The 10,880-nt window shown below is 58.2% G+C and overlaps 5 protein-coding genes across 5 annotated transcripts; 3 read left to right on the top strand and 2 right to left on the bottom strand.

The window, feature by feature from the left end:
• Positions 1–666: 666 nt before the first annotated feature.
• Positions 667–3,617, top strand: N657DRAFT_656622 (uncharacterized protein; the record flags this gene model as incomplete). The annotated part of the gene is made up of 6 exons (XM_062794721.1): positions 667–871; positions 905–2,600; positions 2,652–2,747; positions 2,877–3,198; positions 3,319–3,485; positions 3,521–3,617. The coding sequence occupies 6 exons, from the start codon at positions 667–669 to the stop codon at positions 3,615–3,617; spliced, it is 2,583 nt and encodes an 860-aa protein (XP_062647141.1).
• Positions 3,618–4,061: 444 nt separating this feature from the next.
• On the bottom strand, positions 4,062–5,501 carry N657DRAFT_597904 (uncharacterized protein). Its single transcript, XM_062790035.1, has 3 exons — positions 5,385–5,501; positions 4,558–5,324; positions 4,062–4,467 (listed from the first exon to the last, which is right to left on the bottom strand). Exons 1-3 carry the CDS (start codon positions 5,422–5,424, stop codon positions 4,168–4,170), a joined length of 1,107 nt encoding a protein of 368 aa, XP_062647140.1. The 5' UTR covers positions 5,425–5,501; the 3' UTR covers positions 4,062–4,167.
• Positions 5,502–6,075: 574 nt separating this feature from the next.
• Positions 6,076–6,635, top strand: N657DRAFT_646149 (uncharacterized protein). The gene is made up of 2 exons (XM_062793072.1): positions 6,076–6,514; positions 6,597–6,635. The coding sequence occupies exon 1, from the start codon at positions 6,089–6,091 to the stop codon at positions 6,356–6,358; it is 270 nt and encodes an 89-aa protein (XP_062647139.1). The 5' UTR covers positions 6,076–6,088; the 3' UTR covers positions 6,359–6,514; positions 6,597–6,635.
• A 255-nt stretch (positions 6,636–6,890) lies between these two features.
• On the top strand, positions 6,891–7,304 carry N657DRAFT_690979 (uncharacterized protein; the record flags this gene model as incomplete). Its single annotated transcript, XM_062797078.1, has 1 exon — positions 6,891–7,304. The coding sequence occupies exon 1, from the start codon at positions 6,996–6,998 to the stop codon at positions 7,302–7,304; it is 309 nt and encodes a 102-aa protein (XP_062647138.1). The 5' UTR covers positions 6,891–6,995.
• Positions 7,305–8,522: 1,218 nt separating this feature from the next.
• On the bottom strand, positions 8,523–10,501 carry N657DRAFT_573912 (uncharacterized protein; the record flags this gene model as incomplete). Its single annotated transcript, XM_062789002.1, has 2 exons — positions 8,523–10,123; positions 10,195–10,501. 2 exons carry the CDS (start codon positions 10,499–10,501, stop codon positions 8,523–8,525), a joined length of 1,908 nt encoding a protein of 635 aa, XP_062647137.1.
• Positions 10,502–10,880: the final 379 nt, after the last annotated feature.

Below are 10,880 nucleotides of genomic sequence, written 5' to 3'. Positions count from 1 at the left end.
AGCGTTTAACGCACACGGTCCGACATGTCCGGGGCACCACGCCAGTCCTTGCGTCATCCCATACCCGTCCCCATCCGGCTGACCGACCCTCGATAAGCTGAGCTCACGGCGTTGCTCGGTAATCTCTGCATACGCATAGCCTCCGGCTGCCTCGTCTTGGCGCTCCATCCATTTCGTCTGCCCACTGCACCATGATGATGGGTCTTAAGAATCGCCGGTGTCACGGCATAGATTTGCAGCCTCCTCCGCCACGCCCGTCCCTTCCCCGAGCAAGATGAGGAGACAAACCTTCCCGGATCCCATCCGGCCTGAAGTTTGAATGCTGGCTTGCGTAACCCTGAGGCGGTTCTTTCACGTCGGTAGCAAAGACGGGCGAGGCTATAAGACTACCATCTAGTTGCCCGATTTCTTTGGCTGCTCTCCGCGTTGCCGAAGCTGGAGATTCTTCGTTGCCCTGCTACGCCCCGATTCACCCTGATCAGTATCACTTGGAGTGAATATCCACCTGGTATAAGTTAGTTGGCCACTCATTCATTGCCTCTCCTACCTTGCTGGAACTGCAAAGGATATTATTCCCCTCAGACTGTGCCATACCCACAGGCTTGGGACTTTGAAGGTCGACCGTCTTACCACCTTCCTCTTGTCGGTGCTGTTGGAGAGATCACCATGCCCGGTGAAGGTTTCATCACCATCCACGGAGCCCAGCCTTCACGGCAGCCAGGAACGGCAGCGGCTAACCGGCCTCCGCCTCCTCCCCCCGGCTATGCTGGCCAACAACCAGCGCGTCAGCCAGCCGGCAGACAGCAATATCGCCCGCAGCAGCCCGGTCCGCAGCACCAAACTAGGCCAGACTGGCCAGCTCCCTCACAGAGTCATGCCAACCAGGCATCGCAACAGTACACAGTACCCCAGGCCAACACTCACGTCAAGATCTCCGACCTCCGCAGGGAACGGCCGCCCACAGCCGAGGAAGCCCGCGAAGCCACCTCCGAGTACTATGTGTTTCGCTTCACAAGGGCCGATGAGGGCGGCTACGCCAGCGACGGCTCGAAGCGGAAACCTTCTTGGAAACGGGCACTGCGCGTCGAAGTTCCCGGCATCACCAACCAAGAAGCCGCTCGCACGGTGCGCAACCTCAACCGCACCACCATCCCCGCGGCCGAGAAAAAGAAGTCCCTCAGCGAGGAGGAGCAGCGCCAAATCGAGATCGCCCTCGAGGACCTACAGAAGAAGCACGACGACGCCTTGTTCCAGACGACGCTGGTCCAGCTGGACGACCGGGTCAGAGAGAAGCCCAAGGAGAAGGAAAAGAGGCGTGAAAAGGAGAGGGAGGGGGAGAAGGATCGGAGGAAGGAAAGGTACCGCAAGGACTATGGCTTGTATAGCGTGACCAGAGTACCCTCCAAGACACACCACAGGCCCAAGGAGACAAACAAGGTCGTGACCGAGCGGGTGAGCATTACCGCCTACTTCAAGCGGGCTCCCCGGCCGGGAGTCGACCCCATTGCCATCCTGCAGCACCGCGATACCCAGCGGAATGCTCAGCTCAGGGGCATGCAACAGCCATACGCCCAGCACGCCCAGCTCGCCCGGCCTGTGGCTCGACCTGAGGTTGCACCCCTACCTCCGTCGCCGCAGACTATCCCTCCCCCCAGAGCTGCCGGAACCAGAGGCCCAAGTCCGGGCCGGCACACCCAGACCTATTACCGAGGCCACGGCGTGGCCATTGTTCAGCCTGCTCCCCAGAGAGGCACCCACGCCACCGTCCGACGAGCATCTCCCAGTCGGCCCTCTCCTCGCCGACCATCGCCTCGCATCCGCCAGGGCGCCCGCAGTCCACCGAGCACGGACGAGTCCAGCTACTCCGAAACATTCTCGGTCCTCGACGGCGAGGACACGGACTGCACCTCTCCAACCACAGCCTCTTACCTCTCGAGCCGCGATTCCTTCGAGCGATTGCGGAAACCTCGTCCCCAGTACAGGGAGGGCCCAGCACACTACGGGATTCAGCCCAACTTCAACGGTGGCACTTCCCAAGTGCCTGTACACATCCAACCACACCGCACCCATGATCGACCGCTCAGTCCCAGGCGGCGAAACTCCATGTCCGCCCCCAACCGAGCCCCCTTTCCTCCCCATCCCACATCCACCACACCGCCAGGCTTCCTTCCTCCCAGACCAGCCAATGTTGCCGGCACCGGAACCGTCCCGCCCATGCCGCCCTCTCCGCCAGCTCCAATCCGGATGCCAACTGGAGAAGGGATAGGTATGGGAGGATCAGTTCAAAATCCGCCGCCGCCGCGAACCGCCGGCCATGTCCCAGGCCATCACTTCCCACCTCCTCCTCCAGGGCACATCCCGCCCCTGCCCCAGGACTCTGCCCCTAATCAAACTGGGATCACAGGCCAGATTTCCCCACCGCCACCCCAACTCCAACCAGGCAAAACCCCAGTGGTGGTAAACCAGATCTACGCCGAAGCCTACGCTGCCGGCCGCGAGGAAGCCCTCTCCATAGCGGAGCGTGTCGTCGCAGCCGCATCAACTAAGACAACTCGAGGCGGATCGCCCGTGCCGGTTGTAATCCAGCACGACCGTCCCAAGTGCGGCCGTGATGATCACGACAAGTATGACCACCACGACCATCATGATAGGGATCATGGCCGGGGAAGGAGCAGGAGTTTGGACAGGGGGCGGGAGAGGCGTCGATACCGGAGTCGGAGTCTCGACCGTGATCAGGAGAGATCTCTGTCGAGTTCGAGCTTGAGCTCAAGGTCCAGTCCGTGGTCGAAGAGTAGAGGGCTCGACCATCGACGGGCTCGTCCTCGTCACCACCACCATCACCACGACCACCATCATGTACGAGACGGGCGGAGTAGAAGTCTGGATAGGGGCCGAGGTCGGTCGCTGAGTCTAGATAGATACAGGACAAGGGGCAGAACCAGGACCAGGAGTAGGAGCCTCGATTACAGAATCCGTGACCGCGGTCGAGACAGAAGTAGGGAGAGGGAGCAAAGCGGTAAAGATAGGCACTGGGACCGGGGCAGGAATCGCAGCCTAGACGGCAGAGACCGAGCTCGACCGCCCTCTCCGAGGGTGCTGCCAGGGCAGTCACGGCCACGGTCTGGCGTGAGGATTGTCCGCCCGGAGGACGGGTACACTCGCCACCGGGTGGGGATGGATAGGGAGGGGCTGGAGAGGGTTATGGATCGGCTATGGCTGGGTGGTGACCATCACCACCGGCACCACCACCATGCTGTGGACCACCGCGGTGAGTTGGTGTATGAACAGCAGCCGCAGCAACGTGGTGGACAGTACCAGTACCACGGCGGTGGACGGACGTCAACGACACGAACTTGGACAAGGGAAGTTCCCGGCGACACTGGCACAGACAGAGACGATGAACTGCGGTATGAGAGGCTGCGGAGGGAGGACGCGGACCGGATGATACGGGAGGAGAAGGAGAGAGAGCGGAGGGCGAAGGGTGAGTTTATGCGGAGGAGGGACTCTGGACCGATATCAGGCCGCCATTTGGGAACTCGAGTAACCCCTTCGCGCCACGGCCGGGGTTGAAAACGAGGACAGGCGCAACAGTGGGAAGAGGAGGAGCTTACGCATAATGGGGTTGCCAAAGGTGGAATGGGATGGGCTTGTTGGGGCTCTGTGATGTAGGGGCTTGATCTAACTTGATGTTCCTGATACGTTGCTTAGTAATGTCGCTAATGGTTGTTATCCGTTCTCCAAGAGAGGCCTGGATGTACTGTCTGCTTGGCCTAGCGGTTGATGACGTTGAGTTCTCACTTCCCGGGGGGAAGCCTTCTAAATCTGGAGTTGAGATATGCAGAGGGCCGAAATATGAGATATGAGAGTTCGAAAGATGGTCGTATTACGGAGTATGTACGGGGTTTCACTAGCGTTACGCTTTCGCTTTTGAAGACTACAGCTTGATCCAAGACTTGTTCCCCCGTCATGGATACCCCATATGAATTCCCGCTGGCAAGCCCAACCTTTTCTGTCACGCAGGAGCGCTTTACTGGGCCAAGAGTAGAAAGGGAGCAACGAGAATGATTTATACATAGCATACATGTCTAAATTACAGTCAACACAAACCCAGCGAGAAGCACACTCGCTTGCTATGCTCCCAGTCTCCGTCACTCCCTCTCGCCGGCTTTACCTCACCTCCATCATGCCCTGCACGCTGTGGTAGTAATCTTTGCGCAGCAGCACCTTGAGTTCCTCGCGGGTGAGCCACTTGAAGTCCGTCAGGCCGTGCTTGTTCCCCGCGAGGTCGGCCTGGCCGGCCATGATGCGGCCTTTGAGGAAGAAGGTCTTTTCGCCGGGCTGCAGCACCGACGGGGCGTCGCCATGGCTCAGCAAGGGCTTGACGACGTGGTGCGCGACAGGCACGCGGCCGACGATCCACGTGTTCATGTTGACGCCGACCGACTCCCTCAGCACGCGGGCGGCCGTCTGTTCGTGCTGTCAGCCTCACCATCTCCATCTCACTGATTCATAAAGAGAAAAAGGGAGGATGAGAGAATCATGTGCGGGTGGACTCACCTCATGCAGCGTCTCCTCCGTCCGCACCGCCCCCGTAGGAAACTCCCACACGGCCCGCTCGCCCTCCCCCCTCTTCACCACAAGGTACAGCGTCCTATCCAACGCCCGATCCAACCTCTTCACAAAGCGCTTCTCATCCGCCTCGGTCCTCCGAGGCATGGGCCTCTCCACAGGCACCCTCTCCTCGGTCGCGATCGGCTCGCCGTCCTCGCTCACGCGGACCTCGGCGTCGCGCAGCAGCCGCTCCACCATGTGGTTCGGGTCGCTCGTCGTGCTGCCCACCAGCACCTCGTCGTTCCAGCCCATGCGGCTGCGCGGGTTGTACCGGCCAATGTCCTTGGCGGGCACGCCGTGGCGCTCCTTCAGCTTGATGCCGAAGTCGAGGTCGGCCGCCGTGTCGGGCTTGAAGTAGAAGGCGCGGCGGAACGGGGCGGTGAGGCGCTCGTTGAGGCGCTTCTGGTAGAGATAGAAGGCCGACTCGAACGGGGTTTGCTCGCGCGTCAGGAGGGGGGGCCGGGTGAGTATCAGGGAGGATTTGATGCGGTAGTGGGAGCCGGCGGATGGGCTGGGTTCAGGGGTGGTGGTGGTTACTGGAGGAGGTGGTGTTGGTTGGAAGGTGGACGTGGCGGCGGTCGCTTCGGCGGCGTAGTAGCGACGGGAGGTCAGGGAACGGATGGCCGGGGAGGGAATGGGTCGGAAGGTAGGTGGTGTTGTTCGTATCGTCGGTGGTGCTGGGCGAGCGCACTGGGAGCAGACTCTCTGCGAACCTGGAATGGAGTCAGTGGCTTTGCAATTGATATTATTGTGATGATAGTTGAGTCGCTTACTCCTCAGCAAAGCTGACCCTCTACCCGGCGCCGACATCATGGTGGTGTGACACTTCCTCGGACGCCAACGCGATCGCGCTGATACAGCTGTCTTTTCGGGATGGACTTCTGCTCGACTCGCTCCAAGTCGCGGCAGCCAAAACCGTGAACTTTTTCCATCGCCGAACAGGCCCACTTTTCATTGCACCGCCTTCCATATCTTGCCTAGTGCCAAGTAAAACGCACGGGCCGCTTTGGAAGTCAACTTCAATTCTGACGACTCTCCGACAACTTTCTTTCTCTTCCTTCCTTCTTCACGGCACCAATCCTTATCATCAAGACTGTTTCTCACTTCCAAAACGTCCTGATCATTTACCGGTGCCCAGAGGGACAAGCAGCTGATTCGCTAGCGGTGCCTGCGCCGAGAGGCTTACTATCCACCGGGTTGCTGTTAGATAGTTGCTGCTGAAATTTTTGCTCTTGAAATCATTGAAACTCGACAAGACATTCCTGCCTGCGGCTTCACCCGCCCTTTGAAAAGCAAAATCGTAACAGGGCACCTGGGGCAGGAAGTCACGGTTCGTGACGGTTGCTTGCCACAACCGTTACTGGCGAAGTAGCCATCATATACGGATCCGTACCCAAGACGTTCAAGTCTCTGAGCCATAAGTACGTACTTCTTGCTGATCCTAAGCTGCGCCCGTCAGTCCGCCTTCTGTTTTAGGATGTTGCACTGCGTCTTTGCCGGCATACTGATTCTGATGCCTGTTGGCATGAGCCCCCTGCTCCTAGCAGGATCACCGCGAACTCTTCTTCTTCCTCTTCAACCAGTTGCTCCAGCTCCATTTGGGCCCGGACGTGTCTTGTTCCCAGGCACAGGGCATACATTCCGAGCAATTCTGCCTGGTGTGGTTGACACAGTAGTTCCGGTTGCAGTCTCTGCTGGCGCAGTGGTGCTCGTCCGCTACCTTGTCGTAAATTGTGTTTGCTCTTGATGTTCTGACTGGACTCAGGCGGCGTGTGTGGGTGATCAGGCGAGAGCTCCCTCCGGGTGATGGTAAAGAGTCAGAGGCTGACTTTGAAGAATTCATACCCGGTCAGTTGACGTGGTCACCCCTATGCCAACAATGGTGACTTTGTCTAGAGCAATCGTATGTATCGGATCCGACTGCTGCCGATCACAATGTATGCCGCGGCTGTCCTTGACAAGGCCAGGATGCTGATGAAGGCCAGCTGGGTCAGTAGGGACAACCGGGCAATGACGAGACGGAGGTTTAGAAGCCACAACGCCTCTTGACCTAGCCTTGGCTGTGACTTTGCAATGTCTCTTTGAAATGTCAAGCAGGGCGTGGCGGTCCAATTTCCAGAAGAGAGCGTGATTCTACACTAGCCATGGCTCTGTGACACCATGACAAAGGTACTCACCAGTTCCTTGAAGTTGTCAAGCAGGCTCTGCCTGTCAGGGAATGTCTAGGGAAAGGTATAAAGCCATCCCATTGCCGACTTGTGGTGTATGGTATGCGTGATCCTCCCCCAACTCGCTACCCGTACCTCTGGAAGTACACAAAACTCCCCCTCACGAAGAACAACACAAAAAACAGTAACTCTACAATCAACATATCGTCATCAAACATGTCAAGCAACACCACAGACAACAACAGCAACAACCAGGACAGCACGGACAAGTCCAAGTCCTCCGACTCGTCCACCTCCTCTACAAGCATCATCACATCTGTTGGCGGCGGCCAGGCCCGTTTCCCTAGCGGCGGCGGCGGCAGTTTCAACAGGTTCTCGTGCAAGCGCAGAATCACCCACAACTGTAACAATGATGTGTACTGCAACGGCCACGCCTGCGCCATGTGTCCGGCCAATCTGACAACCAACCAAATCCCCCCCCCACTCCCCCCGCGCTTTGCACGCCGCAATTACAGGTACATTTAACAAGCTGCTGTAGGCTTCAGGTCGTGAATGAGCGGGGTCCGAGCCATCATCACGACTCCGTGGGTATTCCTTGATAGGTACCTGCTGGCGGCTCCTGCGAGCTTCTGGGTTGGTCCGGGTTGAGCCTTTCTAGGTAGTAGTAGTTTCAAGTTCTGAGCATGGTGGTGATGCCTCGATTTTCATGGCCTACATTGCTTGATCTAGCGTGTAGCGTTTCTACTTTTGTTGAATATAAAGTGAGTCTTGCTGTTTGGCTTTTGAGTACCGACCCATACCAATGTCTAGTGTGAAGGAGAAATGATTTGAGTGGCCATGGGGGTGTCGGCGGAGAAAGCCCACGGCCACATCCATCATCATCAACGGAACTCTAGACCTGGAGTTCAGGGCAATTGAGAAACAGGGCGTGAATATCTTGTCATGTCCTTGGATAGGAATCTTTGGCAGTCTTCAGGAGGCGCTGGATGGCTTCCTTCCCCTGTATCCGTGAGCTTGACTACTTTGGCCATGTCAAGGGTGGTCGCACGTAAAAGACAACGAGACAGACTCCTGAACCTCATGCAGACAGTGGCAATGATGCTGCTCCATATGCCCTGGCAGCCGGTATCTTTAATATTCCCTTCAGTCACTGCTGGAAGACCTCCCTACCACACTGAGGCTTTATCCCTATAGTACAGTCAACACCACTTTTCCATCACGCCCAGCCAACCACAGCCAACATCGCATACTCCTCCGTACGAGAACCTGTCCTTCGTCAGCAACATGCACATTGCCTGATACCCGAAAGCTGAACTTAATATGCCCCTCCAACCCCGTTCGACACCGATACCAATGCAAAGCTTGTAACAGACAAGACTACGATGACAACTAACACCATGAAATCGCTGCAAATATCCTTGTACCTAGAAACCCCCGAGTCCGATGCCATCCGTACCTACCATGCCCATTCAGATCCAGGCGGGGGGGTATTCTAACCAGATCCCGCTACCCATTCCAACCTATGAACCCCATTGCACCGATAAATCCAACCCCAGACCCAAGTCAACCGTTAACCCCGGAAATGAAACGCCGCTGCCCCAAGGTTCCACAGCCGAGATGTATGTAAAGCAAACAACCAACCACCCCATCCACCCGTCATCTCGGTCATGATCTATCATGCAACATACGTGCGTGCTGTGTTCCGTTGCATGGGTCCACGGCAAAGTACAACAGCAAGCGGGGCTAAGCCTTCAGCAAAGCTACAGCACGGGCGACCTGCTGCATAGCCAGCCTCTCCCAGTTCTGCTGCATGTCCGCGTTGATCTCGGGCTCCTTCACCTCCTCGTATAGTTTTCGGGAAATGTCGCGGTTGATGGTCTCGTACTGCTCCGCCGTCAACTGCTTCGAGCGCCAATAGGGCTTGAGCACGCCGCGCACAATCTTAGTGATGCTCTCCTTCAGTTCGCGCGTCAGTGGGCCTGGTGGCGCCGGAGATGTGTTGTGCGACCTGGACACGGCGGCGCTCTGCGTCCGTCGGGGCTGCGGTTGCCGGAGCTCTAGCGTGCTGTGCTGCTGTTGGCCGGCCGGGCGCGACCGTCGCCCCCGATGCTCCGAGTCACTATTCTCAGGTGAGGACTGGCGCTCTCGTATTTGCGGTGCGTTGCGGATCGATGATGATGGCCCGAGTGCTTCAGCCGACTCCAACGACAGCCCTCTTGTCGGGGAGTAGCATGATGCGGCGTAAATGGGCGCGATGTGTGAGCTCAGCGTCATTACCGGTGAGCTGGAGCGGTTGGGCGGTGTGATGGACCCGTGACTATGTGCAGGCGAGCGGGCGGGCGATGGGGCGTCATTAGCACCCGGAATCGGCCCAAACATCTGCACAAGAGTGTGCTCGTCCGACGGGGTGCTCATCTCGACCTCCCTGAGCAGGGACGACAAGAATGAAGGGGGCGCCTCGTCGGCACTTGATGATGAGCCGCCCTGTTGTGGTCGGTTCAATGGCCCAGGGTCCCGCGCAGCAGATGCTGACGACTCGCCGTTCTGGGGTAGCACCCGTCGAGTGCGCGGTCGTTTTAGTTTTCTCTCGGGTTCGGGATGAGGCTCCTCCTGCGGCTCGGCCGTGGCTGAGCGCGACTTGCGCTTCCGGGAGTCCGTTTCTCTGGCCTTCTCCAGGGCACCCCAGGCGAGCCGTTCCTCACGCGTCTCTTGTGTTGGTTGCGGGCGGTCGATCCGCCGCCCGAAGTTGTTCAGAAACACGTCTCTTGCTCCTAAACGCTCGACAATTTGCAGGCGCTGCTGCCAGCGCTCATGCTCCTCCCGCTCCCGCTCCCGCAACTGTCGAGACCTGTGCAGGCCCTCAAACACGTCCGAGTCTTCCTCGTCCTGGTAGTCGAGGTCCAACTCAATCGCGTCCCACACACGGCCTGTGATGCGACCCCACGCCCCCTGCCACTCGTCCGACCGAGCCCGTTGCCTCGCACGCCGCATGCTAGCCTGGGTGCGCGGGAAGTAATAGCTCCGGCCGAGGAAACCGCCATCCCGACCAGGCACGTTGTTGACCGGCTGGATGATGTCCGGACCGAGGGCATGCACGCACTCCATGCAGAACCAGGGACCCCTCGGCACCTCGTCGAGTTCGACGCAGTGGGTGTGGTAGGCGGCATCGCAGCTATCGCAGAGCAGCAGCACTTCCTCGTCTTCGGCCGAGTTACACACGGGACAACGCCGGTCGATCAAGTCTGGCTGCTCGGGAAACTCGTCCATCCACTCCCGCGGGTCGAAGGCGGGTACCACAGGTGCTTGCTTCTTGTCCTCAACCTGACGGGTCGACAGAGCCTTGCCTGCAAACGATCGTGTCAGTATGCCCAAACCATAGTTGCAGATCGGCTAGGACGGGGTATGGCGAACTTACCTCCAACCTTGTCGTAAACAGTGACGCTATGAAATGTCTGGCGGCAAATGGGACAGCTATTTGCCTTGTCGGTCCATTCCCGCAAACATGCGTCGTGCAGCATGTGCCCGCAGACCTCAATCTTGGCCACATTGTCGTGGTTGACGTGATCCGGGCCGGTTTGGTGGGTTTCTTTGGCGAGCGCATCCGCATCCTCAATGGCGAGGCGTTCGTGGTTGAGCTTGTCTTGCTGGAGCTGTGCTGCAGCTGCGGGCGCACTGGCCTCGACCTCCAGCAGCTCCAGGCAGACGATGCACTGATCAGCCATGGCCGATGGCTGACCGAGTAACAAAGTCGGAACTCAATATTGACGTATATGAAAAGACTTAAAAAAATGATTGACGGTAATGAATCTGTGTGAAAACTGGCAGCAAAGGCTGAGGCGTGCTCAACTTTCCGTCTCGATTGTTGTAGCGTCCAAGTGTGCTGCCATTCGGGTGCTGCCTTGTAGTGGCTGCAGCTAGTTGGCGAAAGGCGACAGTGGACCGTCGGTTTGGGGAAGCGCTGCAAAAGTGAGAGAAAGGGAAGAAAGAATGGCTGGCCAGAGAGGTGCTCTTTTTGGGTCGTTCCGTGTTAGCATAAGCCTAGGGCGGCGAGCCAATCAGACGCTGCCCACAGTGCAGAGTGCCTGCGGCGCCAGCGAGCCT

The sequence above is a fragment of the Parathielavia appendiculata genome (genome assembly GCF_033297405.1).
Source record: "Parathielavia appendiculata strain CBS 731.68 unplaced genomic scaffold N657scaffold_7, whole genome shotgun sequence".
In the NCBI taxonomy this organism is placed as follows: Eukaryota; Fungi; Ascomycota; class Sordariomycetes; order Sordariales; family Chaetomiaceae; genus Parathielavia; species Parathielavia appendiculata.
This window is presented reverse-complemented; position numbering and strand designations above follow the sequence as displayed.